This window comes from Stegodyphus dumicola, chromosome 5 (assembly GCF_044657685.1).
Source record: "Stegodyphus dumicola isolate Sdum_Otavi_A_Nest chromosome 5, ASM4465768v1".
NCBI lineage: Eukaryota > Metazoa > Arthropoda > Arachnida > Araneae > Eresidae > Stegodyphus > Stegodyphus dumicola.
This window is the reverse complement of record NC_140772.1, coordinates 153,328,977-153,353,961: the sequence shown is the minus strand read 5'-3', so window position 1 is coordinate 153,353,961 and position 24,985 is coordinate 153,328,977. Positions and strand designations below refer to the sequence as shown.

Here is a 24,985-nt window from a genome sequence, read left to right as displayed (position 1 = left end):
AAATCCTCCGAAACGGCAAATGAGTTATTATGAGTTCAAGGAATGTAATGTAGGACTGTGTGTAGATCCCTGTTTTAAAATTTTTCATACAAAAAGAGAATTTTAAGTAATATATTTAGTTTTCAGATGTATAATGTTAAAAGTCATAAAATGGTGAGTAATTAAAATAAAATGTGTAAAATATGCATTTAAACAAGAAATAAGGTAATTAAAGTATATATATAAAAATATCTATAAAACATAAGCCGTTTAAATACTCTATAGAGCATTATTAAACAATGCATTGATACTTCAGAAATTTCATGGATTTAGGCTTAGTAGCAAAAAAGCCCCCAGCCCTGGAGAGACACTCGCGGAAGACACTGCCGACCTCCGCGATAAGCGCGCGTTTTCGCTACCCGGCTCGAAGGGGTTAAGCTCGACTTGCAGAGGACCATCCATTATTTTTAATTTTACGTCCGTTTTTTTCCCGAACTCTTGAACAGGCAACATAAAGTTGACTGTGTCCAAATGCAGGCTCAGGTAAAAAAAATGCCAACACATTTAAGCGTTTGGTCCTGAAACTTATTGATGGTCATAGCAAAGGCATGTTTTACAGGAAATTGTACATCTCAATTGGAACGGCAACCCTGTGCCGTGGCAACTTCACCCCATTGGCTAGTACAGTTACGCAAGCAACCAATAAACTATCAGTGACGAACATACACTTAAGCCGCATATATATATGGGGTGAAGTAACATCATCTCGTCTGAAACGGCTGGCTCCCAGGCTTAGAGAAGCACACCGTTGGATTCTGCAGGTCCGTGGCACGCCATTTTGACCATTCGTCTCATATTAGGACTTTAATTAGATGAGATATTAATTAAAAACTAATTTCCCCCTACGTTTTCCCTACATTTTCCACATTTTTTCTTGGGTTTTCCCTATTGGAGGGATTTGGCTACGTGGCAAAAAAAATTTTTTTTTTTTTGAATATCTATGGAACGGCGTCGAGTTGAAATTCGAGACGTGCATTCTCGGATTCTAAAAAATTCTCCGAATCCATCGATACCATTCTCATCTTTGTACAACTTTAATTGGCCGAGATATTACCTTATTTGACGGCATATAAGACACATCCTTATTTAGAAGGCCACACACAAGGAAAAAAAGGGTACCACAATGACTTAAAATGTGGTTTCTTTTAGTTCTCATATTTCATAAAAGCCAAATAAACAATCATTGAATGCAATTACCAAACATATTTTTAATTAAGGAAAATTAACAAACGGCAAGCTATTTTGAACATGATAGCTTGCCGTTTGATAATTTCAATAATGAAATTTCAATAATGAATAAATGAATGAACGGCAAGCAGTCAAACATAATACAAAATAAAGCAAAGACAACAAAAAACACAGATTCAGGGAAAATGTTGCCTATCATGAAATTAGACTTTAATCACTTTCAAAACCATAAAAATCCTTTTCACTATCATCATCATCGAAAACGAGAATATCGTCATCACTACTGTTTCCGTCATTGCTAGTATCATCTTCTTCGAATAATGCCTCGTCTTCTGTTCAGTCAAGAGCATTACTGATTCCGCACTTCTTAAAGGACTTAACAATTACTTCAGCTTTTACGTCCTCCCAAGATCTTTTTACTCACTCGCACACTTGTGGAATGAAGTGGTAGAATGAATACCTTAGGGTATGAGGGCGTGATGTGGCTCTCCTATCCACTTGTTCCATCGTTCTCGCACCTTTTCCTTAAATGGCTTATTCACCAATACATCTAATGGCTGAAATTGGCTAGTAAGTCCACCAGGAATGACAGCTATCTGGGTTTTTAATTCTCTCGCTTTATTCTTTATGGTTTCAGTTCTATGGGCGCTAAACTGATCCAAAAACCTAAAGAGAGGGTTTTCTTAAGAGTCCACCAGGTCGCCTCGCCCATACATTCTGTAACCACAGTTTCATTCCAGCTTCGTCCATCCAGCCTTTCGGATGAACATGAACAATTACACCCGTTGGAAGTTTTTCTTTCAGATGAGTTTTTCTTTTGAGTATGAAAAACGGCAACATGTTAGCGGAATCTAACATGTTTTGCTGAGCACAACATGTTTGAACATTAAAATATCTGATGCATACCTTGTTGTGCTGAGCACATGCTGTTGTTGTGCTGAGCACAACATGTTAGAACTATCATATATCGGGTTTTTTCATGACCTGTGGTTTTATTGGTTATTGATTTAGACCCTTTAATACTCACAGTCTTGTTGGATGATACATCAAATGTGAGTGAAATTTCATCCATATTTCCTATTTGACCGAGCTCAAAAGAAGTTTTCTTGAGTGCATTTACAACAAACCTATGAAATGCTAGCATTTTTTCTTCATAATCTGCAGGCATTTTCTGTGCAATATTTGTTTTTCTGCGCATTGATAAGCCTTGCCTTTTCATGAACCTGCAGCACCAGCCCTCAGACCCTGAAAAGTTCTGATTCCCATGTTTTTTTGCAAATTCTTTGGCATCATTGATTATCATTTTGGTTGAAACACTTATCCCAGATTTCCTCTTATCAATCACCACTATTTTTACGGCATTTTTAAGTTCAGGACAAGATGGAGCTGGGCATCGAAGGTTATGTTTTTGTTTTTTAGCAGTTTTCAGTTGATCTTCCTGCAGACGCCAAGTACGTAAAATTTTTTCGGTAAGTGGTGAACCGAAATGCCTTGCTGCTGCTCTGTTTCCATGCACTTTGGCATAGTTTAACACTCCTAGTTTATACTGAACTGTATAGCTTAATCTCTTGTTTCCTGTAGTCATATTTTCCAGGGTATTTTTTCTAAACAAATAGTTTTAAACACCGATACCGACACGTTTATACAGAGTAGCACCGATACCGACACGTGTGTCGACTGAGTCAAAGAAAGTCTATGTAAAGAAAGAAAGGCTCATAGACGTGATGTGACTGTCGAACCTGTTCGAACTTTGATATCAGCTTCGAGCTTTGACGCTTTTTGGCGACAGATATTTCACGCTTGCCCAAAATAATTATGGCAGATGTAGAAAACATTATGTGTGTCTAGACCTTTATCCGGGCTAAAAATAGCATTCAATATTGAAAGTTAACCTGTGTCCTTCACGTATAAGACGCAGGTAACTTTTTTGCGACCAAATTTAGGAAAAAACGTGCGTCTTATATGCCGTCAAATACGGTAATTAAAAACTGTGGCAACGTTAATTTCCGCGCTCATTTTTCCGAGTGGCAACAATAAACTATCGGCAACACACACTTTAGCTGCTTATATATATAAAGATATAGACTGATGTGCAGTTAAATGCTATCTGTTTAAATGATAATGATAGTTTTCTGATAGCATTTGCTTGATTATGTATCTAAGAGGAATAGCCACTGCTGTATATCAGTAATTGGCAGGAGAATATGCTTAGTTGAATGTAGTAGTTTCCGATGTTTTCAGTCTATATATTAACATGGCATCAGGTATTCTGACAGCTGTTACTGGGTTGTATATATGACAAAAGCTAAAATGAAATATATTTTCAATTAACATAATGTAACCATTCTGCTCTTGTGTTAGTGTAGATATGGAATAGAATTACTATCTGTGTCATGGTACATGGGAACACAGAAGTAAAATGATGACTATCAGTAAATATGAAATAAGACTATATTCATTGAAAGGTATAATAGGGGTGTGTATATTGTGTTTTACTATGTTCTAAGTGTAATGATGATCATCAAGATAAAATGATTGCTTTGCTGTATAGTAATTTAATCAATATTCCAACTGAATGTTCTGCTTCTGTGATCAGTTTGAAACTTCATATTGGGGTAGGTGGATTTACTGCCAATAGAAGTGGATTTCCCCAAAACTTTGATGAACATTGAGAAAATTCATATTGTGCTGTTTTGTTAGACTTGTGGTACATATTTAAAATATAGAAATAACAATCTGGATTTTCTACTCAGTGTTATATAGAAACACTTACTAATATCCTCAAAAATAAATTTTGAATAAAATTTTACATATTAGAATTATAATTCTACCTACTTAAAAATTCATTAAGCATTTTAAACCCATATTTCATAATGTGTATTCTTGTGTATTTATTTTCATATTTTTTTAATTATGTCTAATAGCTGTTTGGATGTTGTTCATAATAAGAAATCATTACATCATAATCATGACAGCTAATTAAACTGTTTCACAAAGATTTCAATGTAGCGGTTATAGTGTATAAGGAGTTTGTTTATCTTCTGACATCAGAAGGTATAGCTGATGTAGTATACATTTTCAATGGATAGTCTTTGATATATGATTGCTATTAATTTGCTGAACTCACTTCAAATATAGCTTTCCATGCCCAGGTCAACTTACATGCTGCATTTTCTGGAAAACGGAAACATACTGTTTAATTATAGAGAATTTTTGTTAGAATGTGAAATAAATAATGTTGTGTAAGTTTTATCATATTATTTCAGGTGCATTTCATTTCAAAATTCACTTCAGCTAAAAATATTTAAATTCTAAATAAACTTAAATGTGTAATTTTGATTTCTGTTGATTTGCATGATTCCTATAAAATTATATATTATTTAAAGAGCTGCTTAATTCTTTGTAAAGCTTTGTGAATCAGATAAACTTGTTTGCACGGTGTATTTATAACTTGAGATTAAATATTCATGTTATCAAAATTGTATCAAAAATGTATATAAATTTTTTAATTTAACATAAATATTTGTCACTTACTCAGAACTTGTAATGAAAACCAAAATTACAAAGTCTTTCAATAGCTTTGTTGCAAATTTTTGTTACATTTGGGAAAAAGCAGATGACAATAACCCTGTATCTTGTTTAAAATAAATTTTAATCGAACTAATTATAATGACAGCTAAATTAATATTCACAATTCATTACATCATGGAAATTTTTTCTCATATATAGGAGCATTTGTAGCAGGAATAGAAGCTGGATTAGTTTATAATTCTTTTCCAAAAATGGCTGATCGATGGATTCCATCTGATATTACTGCTTTTTCTCCATTATGGAGAAACATTACAGAAAATCCCACTACCACACAATTCAATCATAGGATATTGGTATGTGCATTGCATAACTAATTATATTTTCCTCTCTTTTTTTTTTTTTCTTTTCTGTTTTAAAATATGTATGTTCTTTTCTGTAATTTCATTCTTTTACTTTTTTTTTTTTACTTTTGTGACTTGAGTATTGGATGATATGAAAGCTATTTTTATATAATTATGATGTAAAAAAGAGTATTTTGATTTTGGTGAAATATCTAGAAAATATGATGCATCTTATATTATAAAAGGCATAGAAAAAAGTGTGTATGGTGTGGATGTACAAAATATGTGTGGTGTGAACATACGTTTATTAATGTTTAAAAATGCTTTTAAAGGAAACATTGTACACAATAAAATTTTTGATTAATTTCATGAGTGGATTTATTTTGTTAACTGCTCATTGTGGCGTAGTTTGAATTGTGTAAAGTAAAACAATAAAATAAATCATTTATATTAGTTTAATCTTTATTTAGCTTTATTTTGAAATTTTGTTTAATCTCTGTTCCAAGTCTCAAAATGTATATATAGATTTAAAGTTAGATTTATTCTCTACTTTTCTTTCAGTCTCATTCTGATGCAATTTATATTGTACAGAGTTTAATGTATTTGCTTATTCAATTCTTTAGAGAATCAAGAACTTAATAGTTGGACTATATTTCTGTTGTATTATTTTTATGGTCATTAATTGTTCTCATTTTTCTTTCTATAAGCTATTATTTATATTCAGTTCATTTTTCTCTGAGCATATGTTTCTTTCAGATGTATTTTTTAAAAAAAAGAGTTTCTTAAATATGTTGTATTTCAAAATAAGAGTTTCTTACATATGTTGTAAGAGTTTCTTAAATATGTTCTTAGGGAAAGATGACAGTCTTTATATTTGTTAGCATTGATCTGAAACTAAGAGTTGACAGAAATATATATATATATATAATTGAAAAACTGTTTGCTGTGTATTACATTATTCATATGATTTTAAAATTATCACAAAATGTTTTCGATTCAAAAAGACAAAAAATAAATTGGAATTTTAATGGAACCTTGTCAACCACAGTGTATTATTTATCATTTTATTATTATTATATTAATGTAATAGTATAAGTCTTATCAAAACAGCAATTTTATTGTTTAATCCAATAGTGTGAAGAAGAATAAAAAGCATTGTTAAGCCAGCATTCTTCTTAATGAAAACATTATTAAAGAAATGCTTATGTCAACAGTGGCTTTCATGTAATGAGTTTATTGTTATTTATATTCTTCAAATGTTGTCATGTAAAAAAAAAAATCGGATTGTGACAAAGCTGACATAAGTATCCACAAAGTAGAGCCCTTAATATTATATAATTCTTATTTTAAAGAAAGATAATATTAAATTTATATTCTTATATATTTTATTAGAAAATTAGATTTTTGATTAATTATAGTCTCTTAAAAAGCTATATCTTATTTAATTGCAATCTTTTAGAAAATTATATCATACTATAAGCTTTTATTTAGTTTGGTCATGGTGTTTGTTGCTATGGTCAGAAGTTTATCATCGATTTTTAACCTACTTCTTGATAAGATATGAAGTTTAAATTTTGAACATATACTGCTTGTGGATAGGCAAAATTTTTTCAAAATTAGATTTAAATATTTTTGAATATTAGATTTATATATTTTTAAATTTAATGCTTAAATGATTTTTGGCACATATCTTTTCATTTTTAATAAAATTTGTGCCTTTTTTTTAACATCATTTCTGCCAAATTTTCAAAAATTGCTTGATTTTTTTTTCTGACTGTTTGACATTTATGATTTTAAAATTTCAATATCTAAAAATGCATTGGTTACAAAATTTTGAAATTTTCAGAGATTATAAAACAAATTCTTTTCCCTCATTTTAAATAAGAATGATAAAAAAGAAAACATTGAGAGATTTTCTACATTAAAAAAAAAAAAAAATGCTCAAGTGTGACACAGAAATTGCTTCTTCCTTTGGTATACCGGGAAACATAATTTCAAGGTTGTGGTGTTACTGCATCACAATAAAATCTATTCTTTCCATAAGTTTATGTACATTTTTTCTCAGAATTTCAATTTAAAAGCTGTTTTTTTTTTCTCAATTTTAATGGAATACATAATATAGTTTCCTGTAGGATTTTAAAATTTTAACATCCAAAAATGTATGTGTTATCAAGATTTTAAATTTTACAACTTTTTTAGATGAATTTGTTGACATAAAGAATCTGAATAAACAATAGTAAGGTTTTCAAAACTTAACTTGAATTTTGTGAAAAATAGTACACACATTTCTGGAAAATGTGAGAATTTTTTTTTTTTTTTCCAAAATACTGTTTAAATTTTTTAAAATTTAGTGTTGTGGTTTTTCATACATATCTTCACTTAATGAACAAACTAAAAATCTCAGAATTTTTACTGTTTGCACTATTTTTTCATGTGGAAAAGTTTAAATGAAGTTTATAAGAGATTTTAACATAATTTCTGATTTTTTCGGCAAAATCGCTGGATGTTTTTGATCTTTGATAAATAATTGTTGGAATTAATGATTCCAACAATTACACGAGTGATTATTCATTTAAAAAAATGATTTTTCAATTTAATAATTTGATTGATGTCATTCAGATTAAAAAGATGAAAATAACATTTTTATATATAAATTAAGCTTTTTATTTAAAACTCATAAAAGAATGAATGAACTAAAAGTAGCAAAATAATTTATCATATAGTTTACTTGGAAAAAGGGATTAAATAATTCTCTTTACAGAATTCATCTACGATCCCCTAAACATTAAATAAACATCCCCTAAACAGTGGAACATATTAAATTAATTGCATTGTCAAAAGTATAAGCCATTAACTTTATAAATTTATCAAGGAGGCCCCATGCTTTTATTATTAGTGATATAAAACTGAAGATGAATTTTTTAAAAGTTTTCAAATTTAATCTCTTGTTCCTAATAAAGGATATGATAAATTATTTTTCTACTTTTAGTTCATTAATTCTCTTATGAATTTTTAATAAAAGCTTATATTATTAAAATTTTTTATTTTAATTGTAATCCTTTAGAAACCTATATTTATATATATTTTAATTCTGATCTTTTAGAAAGCTCTTTGTCATTTTATTTAACATGCAAGGTGTTCAGTCTTTAATATCTTATATTTAACTTTAAATGCTATATAATTGTGGTTGTTTAGCAAAAAAAAAAAAAAAACATGTAATCCTATAATAAAAAAATTCTTTCCCAAGTTGTTTAGAATCTCATTTAAGTAAAATTAAGTATATATTCAGTAAGTATACAGCATACCTGAAGGAAGCTTTTTTGAATAGTATTTTATTTCTATTGAATATTCTTAATGATAACCTTATACTACTCATATTCCTTCGTAATTACTCATGCAAGTCAAATGTGTTGAAAGGAGAGGAAATACTTTTTTTTTTTGCTATACCCTTTTTATGTTCATGTATGCTATGCTAATTTAAAAAAAATGATTTATTATATTCGTAATTATAATTTAAGATTTAAATGAGAAAAATTTCTTTTGTCTTTGAGAAGAGTGAGTCCCCCAACCCTTCATTCTTATTTAGCATGCTTACACTTTTGTATTTTACGATGAATAGTTAGAATTAATTTATGTTTTCTTCCATGTTTTAGGGTGAAACAGTGTTTTGTGCTGTGACTGGCCTTTGGTGGTATTCTCGTAAACTACCTCTTTCTCCAAGAGCTAGATTAGCAGTAAACTGCATGTTTGCTATGGCCTTAATTCAGGTACACTAATAATTTGTGCTATTGTTATATATTATGTAATTTATGGGTATAATATTTTATGAAATATATATATATTCAAAATAAATTAATTAAAATTATAAAGCCTGTGACTTGTGCTAAAGCTACAAAGTAATAAACCAATAATTCATAATAATTTATAAAAACATTATTTCATTCATGGTTTTAAATTGAATTTGTGTTCCTTGGAGATGGTATATAAATTATTATGAAATATATGTATATACAGTCAAAAGTCGTTAATCCGGACTCGTCGGGATTTTGGCGATTCCGGATTATTGATTTTTCTGGATTATAGATCATCAGTTTAAATCTGGGAAGATGGCATGCAGAAATTATAAAATTAAAAATATGAAATGTAATTTATGAAATGAAGAACAATTATAATCTAAAGGGTATCAAAATTAAAAAAAAAAAAAAAGGCTTAATATTTGTTTACTTTATTAAACATTTCTTTCAATGTAAGTTGTTTAAGTTGCTTCGTTTTATGTGATAATACTTTCTCTTTAATTCTATAAACAGACATAATTTCGTGTTCAGTTACAAAATTCCGCTGTTTAAGTCCTATAATTGCTGTGTCGAGAATACCGACTAATTTGTCAATCGAAATTTTTTCGTTTTCAATAACCTCTGTGTCACTTTCTTCACTATTGGAAGCGAATTATAATGATGAGGAATTTGATTTAAATCATATCAAAAGACGGAGTACATCGAGATGAAATACTACATTTAGTAAGGAATTATAAGCCAAATAAAATAAAAACATTTGCCCTGAAGATCCTTATCTTCACAGTGCTGACAGATCAACATTGTGCACCGCGGCGTTTCCCCCTTCCCGCTGCAGAGCAACGTGAAATTGATAAACTGATTTCGGAATGGTTAGAGAAACATATACATTTATCCATTTTTTGCAGCAATTCTACTTTTTGTTTGATGGACATCGAAACATATTTTCGCTTTGTAGATCCTTTGGGAGCTCCAGCATCGGAAATTCTATTTGACATAATTGAAAGTTCAAGCTTACTTTTATAAAATTGCTCTAACAGTCTGCAAAAAACAATAAGCAGGATCCAATTCGAAGATTAAGGAACAATGCAATCTGCAACATTAACTGAAATAGATAATTAGATATTTTTAGCTTATACCGTCCGTTATACATTAAATGCGCATGCGTAAACGTATTATGCGCATGCGCACATGCATATGCGCAGCCGTAAAGGCCGACGCATGCGCAAAAAGTTTGTAGCTTTGAGATCCAGATTATAGATCATTCCGGATTATGGGTGTCCGAATTAATACTTTTGACTGTATATATGATGTAGTTTAGGTGGAAGATGAAAACCATTTCACGTCTAGTCATAGCCAAGATAACTTTGTAAGTGATAGTTGTAATGCACTAGCAATGATAACATAACATAGATACACTTTGGATGTCTTTACTGCATAGATGGCATGATGGACTTCCACACAAATGTGGTCAAATTATTTATCTCTACATATAATAAAAGAAAGACTCTGTGTGTCTTTCATTCGTGCTGCACGTAAACTAATAGATCCAGGGCTACGAAATTTGGTATATAGGTGCATCTAGAGAAGAGCCTGTGCAACTCAAAGCAATTTTTTCAAAATTCGACTCTGATTTTTTTAAAATTTTATATTTTCGATTTTATTGCACCATTTTGAATAGTTTCATTCTTTTGAAATGTGGTTTTAGCAACAGTTTTTCATTCAATTGTATACTGGACTGCTGACTGTTGAAAATCAGCACTGTTGCCACTTAGAAAAATGAGGGCGATAATTCTGTGCAGTTTTAAAATTTAATGTTTCTGTTAGATACTGGATGTTTGTTGAGAAAAGGCAATGGGAAGTTGGTTAATTTATTTATTAGGATAAGTAATATTTGTATTAAGGTATATTGCTTATTTCATTGTAATTTTGTTATATGTAAACACGTTTTTTTACATTTAAAAAAAAAGTTTTTTTTTTTAAATGTAATTTTGCTATATGTAATACATTAAAAAAAAAATAGCAGTTTTTTTATGTGTAGTTATTCTGCAGAGTAAAATTCTGCTCAGTTTCTAAATTTAACGTTTGGTGTCCCCTTAAAGCATTTTTTCGGTACATTTCAAAGCCAGACGAAGGCTGGCAGCATTGCTGCTAGTTATTATATAAAGCAATTCTGAAGACACAGTGCTGGCTGCATACACTATTATGGGTGCAATAGGCACCCCACAATTTTGTATAAGAACAATAGAAGAATGTGAATACCACTGTGCGAATAAGTAAAGAGACATGGGCTATTCAAGACTGAGCAAATGGCAAAAAGAGAGTGTGTAGTTAAATTATAGTGGTATTTATCGTAATTTTTTTAAAAAATTTGATTGGCTAAGAACTATAAGTAGTGCAGAAAGTTAAAATGACATGATGCAGAATTAGATTTCAGATGTGATCCAGTTTTGAAAAGGTTATTACTATTTTTAGAGTAGAAAAGTGGATGATGCCCAAAGTAAAAAGAATAAGTAGGGACTGTTGCTAATTTAAAGTATAATTCAAAGTTACATGTTTTTTATCTTTTACACACACACGCACATATATATAAATCATGTTCTAAATATGCTACTAATGTTTTATATATACATGTTGCTATAAGTTTGGAGTTGCATATTAAGAATGAAAAAATTTACAGGCTCTTGAAGTGCACTAATATTTATATAGACAGAATTTTTAATTTCTAAGTAAAAAAAAGCCGATGTGGCCAGCCCATGTTTTATGAAGGAGCTTTAATTATCACTTCCAATTGATAATTTGAAATAAAATGTAACATATTTATAAACTTTATGACTCATTATTAATTATAAATACTACTTATTTTTTATTATTCTATTGTCTTATACAGTGAACAATGATAACTGTATATGCTCATGTACACATCAGTTCTCATGCTTTGATTTGAAAATATCGCATTGATTGTAGTGTACCGTTTGATTATAGTGTTTTGGATTCACAAACCAGGTGACTTAACAATCACAAAATTTTTAAATGCAACGTATTTATAGAACTCCTGATACAGTTTTAAGTGTTGTTATAAATTTCTTTTTATATGTGAAAAATAATACATAGTGATAACATTTGGTGGCAATATCCTTTTATTTGAAAAGTGATTTCACACAAAAGTGAAGCAAACACATCAAAGATTGAGAATATACATATAATTGCTTCATGACAAGAGCTCATCTTCATAATGAGCCTATTCTTGTTATATTTTGCATAATTCTAAGAATATATTTAATGATTATGTATGTCACATATGATTATGTATGTCACATATGATTTAAAATCACACAACCATTTTAAATACCAAGTTTGAGAAGTTTTGGTTATCTCAAAATATACTTTTTTATGAAAGTCTATTCAGGGCTTCAAGTAAAGTATCACTTCCGGTTCATCAGTTTTAGCCGAAATCTAATATGTTGTTCCCATTTATATCAAAATCTTTAAGTACTAAAACTGAAAAGTTTTTGGATTATATTTTAGTACAGGTTTATTAATGAGGCTTTCCCATTAGTGTATGTCCGGTTTGTGAAGGAAGGAAAAATTATTCAAAAGATGCTTTTTGCAAAAAACTTAATTGCAGATACTAAAGGTAAATCTATTTTTAATACTGTCAAAGATTATTTTAAAGAGAAAAATATTCCTCTTGCAAACATTATGTCTGCTGCCACGGTGGAGCTCCTGCAGTGGTGACTTGTCGTCGTGTGTTCATCGACCTTTTGATTTATAGACGACATTTAGCTGCAGAAAACTTCAGTGACCTTTTGCATCAACTATTATAGTACGTCATTTTGCAGTAATGCTTTCATTGATCAATTATCCGAGCAGCTGTGTTAGGAAAATGATGAAGAATTTAATTGCTTGCTTCTACACACCCAAGTTGGCTGGCTCTCCAAAGACATCTGCTTCAATAGATTCTTTTATCTTTTTGACTCTGTACTTGAGTTCCTCAAATAGAAAGATATAGCTCTGAAAGACAGATTGCTACAATATAAGATGCAAAATTCAATGGAATTAATTTGCAGCTTCAATGCGAAGAGCTCATTTTGATCACAACAAAATCTGTTATTTCCACTTTCCTAAAACAACTCACTTTGTAAAAGCAGAATTTTGTTCACAATGAGTTTAGCCAGTTTCCAATTTTGTTGGATCTGCACAAGAGCAGTGAAATCCCCTTCGATGAAACAAAAAAAAGTTTACTGTCAACACCTTGAGTCTTTGCACTAAGACTTTTCTGAACATTTTAAGGATATTTTATCCCTAGGAGTCCCTCAGTGAATCATGAACCCCTTTTATGAATATTGAAACAGCAAAGGTTCATATTCAGGAGGAATTGATCGAACTTTTAACTAATGAAACTTTGAAAGCCAGCTTCCAGAATAGTGATCGTCTCACAGAATTTTGGCTTCAAAGTAACATCAGTCACCTCAACCCAGGATTATGCACTATCGTCAAAAAATCGTCAAGACAAACATCATTGTAAAAATAATAAAAACATGTTGTGGAGACTCTTAATTCATGCTTATTCACTGAAAACTCAGTACGGAATTTTTGGACTGAAAACATTAGTTTTCTTACCTACATATACAAGTTGGCAGGAGGTAAAAAATGAAGAAAAATTTGACATCTTCCCAAATGCCAGACATTTGTTTGAAAATCAAATTTATTTTAACATAAAAATATTATAGCACTCAGGCTGAAACATTATAATATAATGCATGTGTGTTACAGTGTAATATCATCAAGGTTCCTATGAGAACACTTTTTGAAAAAAATTTATTTAAATTGATCATTGTAAGAAAGCAATAACTCATTCATTCAATCACTATCAAGAGTGGAAATAATTTAAAGTTAATTTAAGATTCTACTATTCGTAATCTGGATTTCCAGCAACGTAATTATTATACAATAACAGACTTTGTGTAAAATATTAATTAATAGGAGACAAGGGTGTTCTGTCTGATTTATAAAGCTATCATTTAGTTCTCATTAAAAATGAATAAAATTGTTCGAAATATGGATAAGGTGCAATTAAAAATGTTGCAAAATAAGTATATTTCTTAGTAATTACAGTGTGCAAATATTGTTTATACCAGCAATATGTAGCAGATACTAATTAACAGATTGCTATAATTGAATTTTTAATTATTCTTTTATAAATTCTAAATAAATGACAATTTCTGGTATTCAGTAGATAATTGTGTGAATTTTTAAATAAAACCAAGATGCAGAAAATAGAGTAAATAGTTGAAAGAGATTTAAGTGTGAATTTTTAAATAAAATAAAAAGCAAAAATTTTAAAACCGAGATGCAGAAAAGAGAATAAATAGCTGAAAGAGATTTAATCTCAATATTGAATAATACAAAAAATGCTATTACTTGCATACATAGTATGTAAAGCTAAAATATGAATAAGTATTTGTTAAGATGACACCGAGTCAAATTATTTCATGAATGTGATATTCTTTTTGTTAGTTTCTAATTTACAACAGTTCAATGGGTAATGTGCCTTGAGTGAAAATTTATTTCAGATCTATGACAGTTTTTTAGCCATCAAGTAGCTTCCTGGAGTATTTGTGATAGGGAAACTGACACCTTAGCCAATCCACTAAATCTTAGTACAAAAATGAAACCAATACTCAAGGCACCATCTATGCAGCTGAACTTCCATGCAAAGGGGAGAATCAATGAAATTTTGGGAGTCAAAGAGCCATCTGCTTATATAGAATACAGTGGTGCAGAATTTAAAGCATACAATCTGACATAAATGATTTTCTGTTTCATGGCTGCTGTTAAAAATATAAAATTATATATCCAGTTTCGTTGGGGAAAAAGATGAACTCATAGAGTGCAATATACTTCTCACACAATATTTATTGTGTAGTAATTACAGTTGGTAAAGTTGACAATTTAGAATTTCAACTGAAGTTTAAAGGAAATACCAACAATTAAAATCCAGTTCACGTTTAGTTTAGAAATTATTTAAGAAAGTTAAGAGCTTAAAAGAAATCCCAGGTGCGAGTTCCTTACAGTATATATAATTCATACCTTTTAGTAAGAATATGTTTACTTTTATGTAGTCTCATGTCTAAATCAAGAAAGTTCATCTATTTATCATGCTTCAAATCCACAGCGAACTATGAACTTTCATGACCCGTTAAGGACCTACCTTATAACGTACTTATGTGCTGTCTTAATTAATTTATAATTATTTTTATATTCTTATTTTATCCACAGGTTGTTCATTTCTCTGCTATTGTTACATCAGTTTACAGTGATATAACCACATGTGGTTAATTTCCCCCTTTTATATACAATATATAAGAATTTTAGTTGAGAAATAACTGCAGATTGCCAAGTTATAAAATTTAGAGAAGGATGCATGGGAACATTCACTTGATTTTTATAGCCTTGGAAATCAAAAAGCCATGTATAATCTTCAGCATTTATATTTATGTTTTATTTTTGCTGAATTAATGCTTTGGATATGTTCTCTATAAAAATGATACATACTTCTAAATCTTCATCTATTATTATCATATGCTGTGTAAACACAAATGTTCATAGTCAGAGAGCAGTATACATGCAAATAATTTTTTCCATAGAGCAAGCTGGTAATAATACTCTTGTAAGCTTGCAATTTTTTTCCTCCATTTTATTATACACTTTTTGTTGTTTATTTGATGATGATGTTGCTTGCCATTAACCAGGTATTTCACTAGAAAATATTGAAATATCTTTTTAAGGTTGTTCCCAAATCATTTTTCATTAAATCTCCATGAATTCACTTTTGTATACGACTTCATTCCCATTTAGTGCCACTTCTGTACTCAAATCAAAATCGGAGACAGTTCCACACAATAAAATAGTCTTTGATGGATAGGTAATAATAGTTTGTAACTTCGTAGTGCTTCTACAAGAAATGAAAATTCTTGATTATCTTTCACTAAAATTGCAGTAATGTCTATTCTTAATTTGCTTTAGCAAAGTTTTATATAGATAAAAACATCTTTAAGATACTAAGACAATCTTATTTATTTTGCCCTCCATTTCAGGTGAGTCTTGGGATTGCTACATTATTGATGCAAGTACCTAAACCACTGGCTGCTAGCCATCAGTCTGGAGCTCTTGCCTTACTTTCTACTGCTATTTGGTTGACACATGAACTGAGAATCTTGAAAATGATACCAAAGTAATTCCACAGTTAAGATATTTTATAAAAGTCATCTAATGAACACATTATTCACTTTGCGTAGAGAGCATTTTAAATGGATTTACACCCCAACACACTGCAAAAGAAAATGTTTAAGAGATCATTATATTTAATTAAATGAAAATAAAAATAGTTTTTATTTTATGGTTTTTTTTTCTTTTTTTTCCTTATTTACTACTCTTTATGCATTTTAACTCCTAAACTTAATTAAGGAGCATTTGTGTTATATTTCAAATTATCCACATATTCAACTATTGTTTTCACATCTGGAATATTGAGAAACACATGGGCTGAATTTTGATTAATGAATTATTGTAAAATCTGCCTTCTGGTCCCTTCTGATAAATTTATTTGATTCTGCTTAAATATGTATCAAATAAATGGGCATGTCTTTTACTATAACACTGCATCAGTGAATCAAAAAAAAACTTGTCATTTCTGATTTCCTTTAAATCCAGTGTTTTTCATTTCTTAGAAATGCTATCACAGTGAATCTCAAAACAATATTCCCTAATTTCTTTAAATCTACTTTTTCCCATTGTTTTAATTTTTTAAAGAACACCTTTCTAATGTAAAAAAAAAAAGTAACCTCAGCGTGTTACATGCAGAAATAGGAAACTGCAAAATATTTCTTTACAAGATCACTTTTAAATATCTTTCAATGGCAAACTGAGTCGATTTAAATTTACATGCTTCCGAGTTTCTCTGAAACTACCCCCCCCCAAAAAAAACTGATTATAAGCTTTTAACATTAAGTACATTCATGGCATTTTATGAAGAAATTCATCAAAAGCCTAATACAAATGTTGGCATTATTTCAGAAAAGAATTTCTGAAGTTGGAAACTTTTAGGTATTTAATGGACTAATACAAATATATATATATATATATATATATGTATATTAAAATAAACACTTGTGCATTTAAATTACAGAGCTGTTTTGAAAAATACTTTAACTATCTAATCAGTGTCACAGAGTAATGATTTAAGAGTTAAGAAATTTTCAGTTGATTATACATGCATGCTTTCTTTATGCAATTTAAATAAAATGTCAAAAGTTTAAATGCTTTGCTTTATACCAAATACATTTAGAAATAACACTATTATTGAAAATGATCTGTTTAAAGTATGCTATTTTTATTCTTCTTAATAAAAATAACGTGACCTTCAGAAGGGGAGGGATTTCTGGAATGGTTGGACAGCTTGGATAAATAGTGCTCTATTGTTATATTGGGGGGGGGGGGAAATCAAGAGATTCAAAATGTTCAGGTCTAGCCCATGACAGTTAATTTTTACACACAGGGAAAAAATTCTATAATTTTGAAGTTTCTACTTGAGCAAATGTGAGTAAAAGAGGACTGGATCATGACATGGAAATTCCAGAGGAGGTCCATTAATTGCGTTATGAGATATTCTTCCACTGCAAATTTAATTATTCAATTAACAAGAAAAAATATTTTTTAGTATCATTACTTACTAATTATTTTATTAGTATTTTGAGAAATTCTATTAATAGAATGGTGTTCAAGCAATAGACTGCATAAAGCAAAGTGCAGTTTAATTTACTATAGGAAATTCAGGATAGTAAACACTTCAAAATAACATAATTCATTCTTTATTTTTTTTTTATTTACAGCATAATACATTAAACAAAAACATAATTATTTACAAAATATTCTCTTATCAAAAGGCACATGAGAATTAGAAGCAGATTAAAATCTAATAAAAATTTTCAGATCTTTTTTTCCCAAATCTTTAAAGCCATTTGTCACAGAGATTTTAAAATTCAGTAAAACATAAGGATATAGTATTGACACCATGTTAAAAGTGCACATCTCAAATTTTTGAAGTTTTCAGTTAAATGCACTTTTCATATTGTTTTTCTTTTTGTGTGCATGTGTCTTACATTCTATCAAGAGAAAAAGAAGCATATAAAAGAATTATTTTAAAGTCATAATTAAATTTTTTCTGGAATTTCCCTTTCTAAAAATCAAGAATTTGAAGATTCTGGATCTTGGCATGCTGCTGATGACATATATAGCAATTTGGGAATAAAAATGCAGTTTTTTACACATAAAACTTTTTAAATACATACACAAAATTTTAAAATAAGGAAACTAACTATACACAAGACTTCATTAGAGCATAAAAAAGTCAAAAATATTTGCTGAAATACACTTTCAGAACAAAGATGTATTTAAAAATTAATAAATAATAAAATCATTGATGTGTATTGAAATGTAAATGCTATCATAAATAATTTTTCATGACTGAGTATTTTTTAATATTTGGCAAGAAAGAATTAGATTTCACCATTTATGAGGGGACTGCATGAAAATCTAAAAATGGGGAAAATAAAAGATTTAAATATAAAAAATTATCAATAAATAAAAATAACATTGATTTTTTTAACTATATGTCACTGTTTAGTACAATGCTTCAAAATTATGACACTTTCAGGATCCTAGCTGTTAAAAGCATTAAGCATAGTACCTTCATATTTGAAGCCTTTGGATACAGTTACAGTTTTTCAGTTTAAATATGAACTTAAACAACTTAATACACTTATCTCAGAATTATAATTTAAAAATACAGCTGTAGAGAGAATTCTTAAAAACTAAAAACCAGCAATTAGTATTTATCATAATGCAGTACAAAGTCTTTAATCCGGACGTCCATAATCCAGAGTGATCTATAATTCGGACCTCAAAGTTAGCGTTTACGCATGCGCATAATATGTTTACGCATGCGTGTTTAATGTATAACGGACAGTATAAGCTAGGCTAAAATGATCTAATTATCTATTTCAGTTAATGTTGCAGATTGCATTGTTCCTTAATCTTCTAATTGGATCCGGCTTATTATTTTTTGCAGACTGTTAGAGCAATTTTATAAAAAGTAAGCTTGAACTTTCGATTATGTCAAAAAGAGTCTACGATTCTGGAGCTGCCAAAGGACCTACAAAGCGAAAGCATGTTTTGATGTCCATCAAACAAAAAGTGGAATTGCTTCAAAAAAATGGATAAAGGCATGAAGAAAGTGACAGAGAGGTTAGTGAAAACGAAAAATTCCGATTGACAAGTTAGTCGGTATTCTCGGCACAGCAATTACAGGACTTGAACAGCGGAACTTTGTAACTGAACAAGAAATCATGTCTGCTTATAGAATTAAAGAGAAAGTATTAGCACATAAAACGAAGCAACTTAAACAACTTACATTGAAAGAAATGTTTAATAAAGTAAACAAATAAATATTAAGCTTTTTTTTTTTTCTTTTGTAAATTTTGATAACTTTTAGATCATAATTGCTCTTTATTTCATAAATTACAGTTTCATATTTTTAATTTTATAATTTCTGCATGCCATCTTACCAGATTTAAATTCATGATCTATAATCCGGAATTGCCGAAGTCCTGACGAGTCCGGATTAAAGACTTTGTACTGTAATAGTTTTAAATCTGATTTGAACTTTGCCTGTAGAAAAAAGCTACACTTTTCTCTTTCTCTCTCTCTTTTTTTAATAGTTAAGGTTGCAAAATACTTTTTTTTTAAATTTCATTCCAACTATTTTTTTAAATCTATTTTCAAAGCAAATGTATATACAATCTTCATATTCTCAGTCATAAATATATTGCAGAATACTTTTTTAAATATTGGAATTTATGTTTAAAAACACATGAATTTTTGCTTTTATTCAAGTTAATGCATATTTCTTTATGCAATTTAAACTTAAAAAAAATTTAACACAAGATGCTTTTATAAATTCATTAAAAACTTGAAATATCTAATCTATTAATCATATCAAGGATTTTAGGTGTAATTACTTTTGTGCAATGAGATATATTGACAAATATACAGTCATAAGAGTAAAAAAGTTAAAAATCTCTGTTCCATATAGATACTCTTATTCATATTTTCTAATCAAATTATGGGAAAGCCATTCGAAATATTACTTTTAATAACTGATGATATAGAAATATTTTACAGTTGTATCATAAAATATTAATTATCTATATTATGTACTATAATACACATAAAATAAGTAGTAGTTCCTTTTTATAAATGCATGACTAGAATGCTGAAAAACAATTAAAATGCATTTGGGCTTTTTATACTTTTAACAAAAAACAGCGTATCTCACAATCATGACATAAATACATTGAAGAATAAAGTGAAACGCAACCAACTTGCTCATTTAATGTAATTCAGAGAACTGAAACATATCAGTTCTTAATTATTCAGTAATGTATAAATGCAGAGTTATGAAAAGTTATAAAATCCCCATTCAGTTTTTATTTAAATCATTACTTTTGTGCTATTTAAAATTATTTTTAGTTAAATCATTTTCAATGAAGCAATATATCCAAGGGGACTCACAAAGGGGAACTATAATATGTTTTCTATGCTTTCTAAAGTTATTTCTTAATTTTTATAAAATAACAGTAGAATTTCTGGTTTGAAGGGGATTTCATAAAAAGTATCATGGCAATGCAAATAAAAATATATCAAACATAGATGTACTGTATACATCAATCTAATCTTGCATTCATTATGTACGCATTTTAATTTTACACCTTTCTTCAAGTTTATGCATACATGGTTTTAAATCCTTGAAAAAATTATAATTTTTTGGAGGTGTGGGGGAAATACTAGAAAAGTTATGTTTACAAATATTATTAATATTAAACTAAAACTGAAATCATATTTTGACAAGAGCTGTTGCAACTAAAAGGTTAAACCACAGCACACCAGTAAATCATTCCCAGTTTGGTTGCTGTTGACACATGTTTTTCTCGTGAGTAATGTGAATGCAAATCAGTGTGCTTTTAAAATCCTCCATGAAAGCTATTTGAAGTGTTCTGTCATCATAAATTATGTATTTTTTATTCTATTTAAATTTACTATTTAATATTTTCAGCAATTAATTTCTAGTGATAATGGAATCAATACTATGATAGTTATTGATTCCTTGTTTGCTATATAGATTAATATTTTTTTACAATCTTTTTCATTTCTAGAACAGTATAATTTTTATTAGTACAGTGTTCCCACTCACTTGCAAAATTCCAAAGGTACAATAAAAACCAATAAATAAGTGAACTATAAATTTTTTTCAAGTTGGGAAAAGTCTGGAATGTTTTCCAAAATGCAAGTGAAGTTTAAAAAAAAGTTTATAAATCAATCCTTTTAGATAATGAAAAGTTCATGCTTTCACTGCCTGTCATAAAAAGAATGCATATAAGAAGTTACTGTACCCTTTGCTATTCTTGGAAAATTATTTTACTCACCTCATATATAGAGCAATTTTATTAATACATAATTATATCTGTCAGTGAATGTTTATTTTTCTTTTAGAAATAAAACTGTTTTGTCACCCCTCTCCTTAAAAATACTGTTGATCTTCAAAAATGAAAACTGCAATTTCAAACTTACTACACTTTATACTTTTTTAATATATAATTGTATTTAGTTGAATACTTTTTTTTTTTTTCACTACAATGTGATTAATAGTTCTTCGATTTTACACACCAGAGTGTAATATTTTCTGTGAATGATGTACTTTTGCTATAAATATATTTTGCAAAATGTACAGTTTTCCCTTCATTTTAAAAAACTGCTTACTTTTAAAAATTTTAATGTGCCTATTTCTTGTATACTTATTTATTTTGTTTGACATTAGATGCCATAATCCAATGTCAAATAAAGTAAATAAAATTTTTCTAACATTCTTAGTTATTTCATTGTATTTTATCATAAATGCTTGATGGCAATGCGTAAAATTGCACTGAAGCCCAGCTGCAGTACTTCTCAGTTTTGAATAGATCATAGTTCCAGATGAAGCATAACAAAATCGTCAACAATAGGAGCACTGGCATTTATTTTTATAAAATTGAACAAAAATTTCAGCAGAAAATTCTTTCTAGATTTAGCTATTTGAGATATAGGGCCCTTTATAAGTCCAGATATAATTACGTCAGTGCCAAATATGGTTTACGGATACCTAGAGGGTTTTTTGGGGTCCCTCAAGAAAGTGGGGGCCCTAAGCTATAGCTTGTGTAGCTTATATATAAATCCTGCACTGTCTAAATAAAATAAGCTCCAACATTTTGTTATGTAACTGATTTACAGTATTACCAGAAAATTTATCATTAACTTAAATTATTCTAATTATTTATCTTTACTGTTTTATTAAATATTATTTTATTCAGTATTTATGGTGGCTTTCTACAGGATTCTAGCACTTCTAATTTTAGAAATTAAGCTTTGCTTGAAAGTATTTCCTTAGTCTTAATTTGACAACTAGTTCCTTATATTTGGTCAGCATAACTGTTTTATTTGATTACGAAACATTTGAAAAATCATTACGAAATATGAAAAATATGAATCTATGAAGTTGAATTTCAGTAGGAACCCTGTATTAAAATACAGAAATATCCTTTATTTTAAATTTATATAAATGCATGCTTTAGTTTCTTGAATAGATACTTATATATGATTAGTCTATTATTTAATCATAGTGAAAAAATGCATATATTCTAATATTATCTGACTAGCAAAGAGTGAATATGAGAAAAATTTTCAAAAGGCTATCAGCTCACACTTTGAAGATCTCTTAAAGCGATTTGCTTATACATTTTGTTTAAATTTATCTCACAGGAAGTTCCTGTTTTCCATGATTACATTAAAACTATTATACACAATTCACTCTTCCAGATATAATTTAATGAGGATTATAATAAAAATCACTTAAAGGAGGGCAACTTTTTTCTACTAATACAATTTAAAAAAAATGTTTAAAAAGTTAAAAAAATTTGGAAAACACAATTTTAAATTTGCCATACATTAAAATGCTCTTTCACTAAGCTCAACTCACTATATGAAATAATTAAACAATAAGCAACATAAAAATAAGCATGCTTGGAAGTTTTTCTTAAATGTGTTTATTTATTTATTTTTATTTATTTCTGATGCTTAAAATAATGTAATTGAGTTTAAATAATTTTTCATTATTTATCCCCATAGAATTTAGGTCACAAAATTTTTACCACATTGATATTGAAGGGTATAGTGTTGTAAAGTATGTTGTAATAGTAGCTCAAATACTTTTTAAGCATTTAAGCTCATTCTGAGCACCTTTTAATCTCAGCATAGCCACAGAAAAATTCAATTTGAATTCTGAGTTTAATGTTGGCCAAATTGCTAAGCTGCATATCTCTAGTATTATGTTTTGAATTAATTTTTCTGCATAGATCAAAGCACTCAAATAAATAAATTTTGTTAAAATTGCTCAGTAATGGGTAAAATAGACAATAAAATTAACATTTTTATATGCAATTTGAATGTTTTAAAGTTGCCATAAAATGAGCTGACTTGCTTTTTAAACTTAATGCACAAATATATTGACCAAGGCCATAACTCCAATGCCTCCACAAAGACAGACCATCTGCTTCAGTGATTCCCTAAATAACACAAAATAAATATTTCACAACAATTGTCAAATTTTATTAAAAAATGTACAGAGTAATACATTAGAGCAGTGTAGAAATTGCATTAATTATTTATCTGCACTTAACTAAAATTTTTAGTACCTGTCTTCTGTGGCAGCTTCGATGCATTTCTGCATTAGGGAAAAAGAAACGGTGACAGATTTTTGCATGTGCGAGAAACAGTTACTGATCTGCGCATGTATGAAAAGCAAACTTTCAATATGTTTGCTGCCAAAGCTGATATGATGCATCTATTCTTATGCACCAAGATCCTAACTGCATTTGTATGTTTCTAAGTTACTTGTATTTGCCTGGAAGAAATCTGTGGTATAATTTCTGAAAGAATATGATATCTTTTTGCAAAATTGCTGAAGGGGAATATTTGCTTTGAATCTATTCTTTTAGTGATTGCTACGAAATATTTACCAGGGAAGGGGATAAAAACAATACTTGGAAGAAGGTTTATTGATTTATTTTGGGGATATAATGTGCATAATAATAATATCTGTATACAAATGCCGTCAATTATCCAGGCAGATGCCGGAAAAGCAGGTCACGCAGATAGGTGAAAAACATAGATAATCCATACTATCAATTTTTATGTATATTGTATGCATTATATTTCTTAAATATCAGTAATTTTACTTTGCTTTTGAGACCGTTTAAATATCTGATGACTCTCACTACATACTTTTCGAAGTGCTGTTTAATCATTGTAATCAAATTTTTTTGGTCGTTGATGTCCTATAGAGTTTCAACAAAAGTCATTGCTGTCTCAAGACTAATGCAACTGTCAGTTTTCTTCTTTGCTTGTTTTTTCGGTCTCACTCTCTGCCTCTTCGGTGCTACTTTGGTAGAAGGTTGCATGGATTTTTTGCGATTTACTTCAGCGCAATTGTTGGCGTGGTTTCGACAGTCTTCAGCCATCTTGAAAAACTCTGTTTTTACGTATTTTACACATATAGTAAAGTATTAGAAACTTTAAAAAAATAAATATCGTTAAAAATAATGGATTAATTTTTTGTTGAAAACATTGTTTTTTAAGATAGCAGGCAAATGTAAATAAATACATTTACTATGAATATAAAATACTAAAGTAAGGTTAAATTATTACTTTCATATACTAGCAAAGAAATAGAATAAAAATATTGTGCCAACGTTAATTGGATTAAAATATTACATAAATTGAATATAAAATTAAAAACCATCATAACAACGTTTAAAAGAATGAAAAATATTACTTAAATTCAAATACTTTAAAATAAGTAAATAAGAATGCTTCGCACACTAGAGCTAAAATGACAGCAATTAGTTTATTTCCGGTAAATGTCTAATACTTTTTTTACCATTA

At 29.0% G+C, this 24,985-nt stretch overlaps 2 protein-coding genes across 2 annotated transcripts in view; one reads left to right on the top strand and one right to left on the bottom strand.

Moving 5' to 3' along the window:
• Positions 1-16,292, top strand: part of LOC118183253 (heme A synthase COX15) — a 38,868-nt gene extending 22,576 nt beyond the window's left edge. The window contains exons 7-9 of the mRNA XM_035352725.2: positions 4,957-5,111; positions 8,753-8,866; positions 15,991-16,292. Of these exons, the coding sequence (XP_035208616.1) occupies positions 4,957-5,111; positions 8,753-8,866; positions 15,991-16,131 (410 nt within the window). The 3' untranslated portion in view covers positions 16,132-16,292. The remainder of the gene's footprint in view (positions 1-4,956; positions 5,112-8,752; positions 8,867-15,990) is intronic.
• Positions 16,293-17,747: 1,455 nt separating this feature from the next.
• Positions 17,748-24,985, bottom strand: part of Zip99C (Zinc transporter Zip99C) — a 91,170-nt gene continuing 83,932 nt past the window's right edge. Inside the window, exon 9 of the mRNA XM_085817253.1 lies at positions 17,748-23,607. Within this exon, the coding sequence (XP_085673379.1) occupies positions 23,532-23,607 (76 nt within the window). The 3' untranslated portion in view covers positions 17,748-23,531. The remainder of the gene's footprint in view (positions 23,608-24,985) is intronic.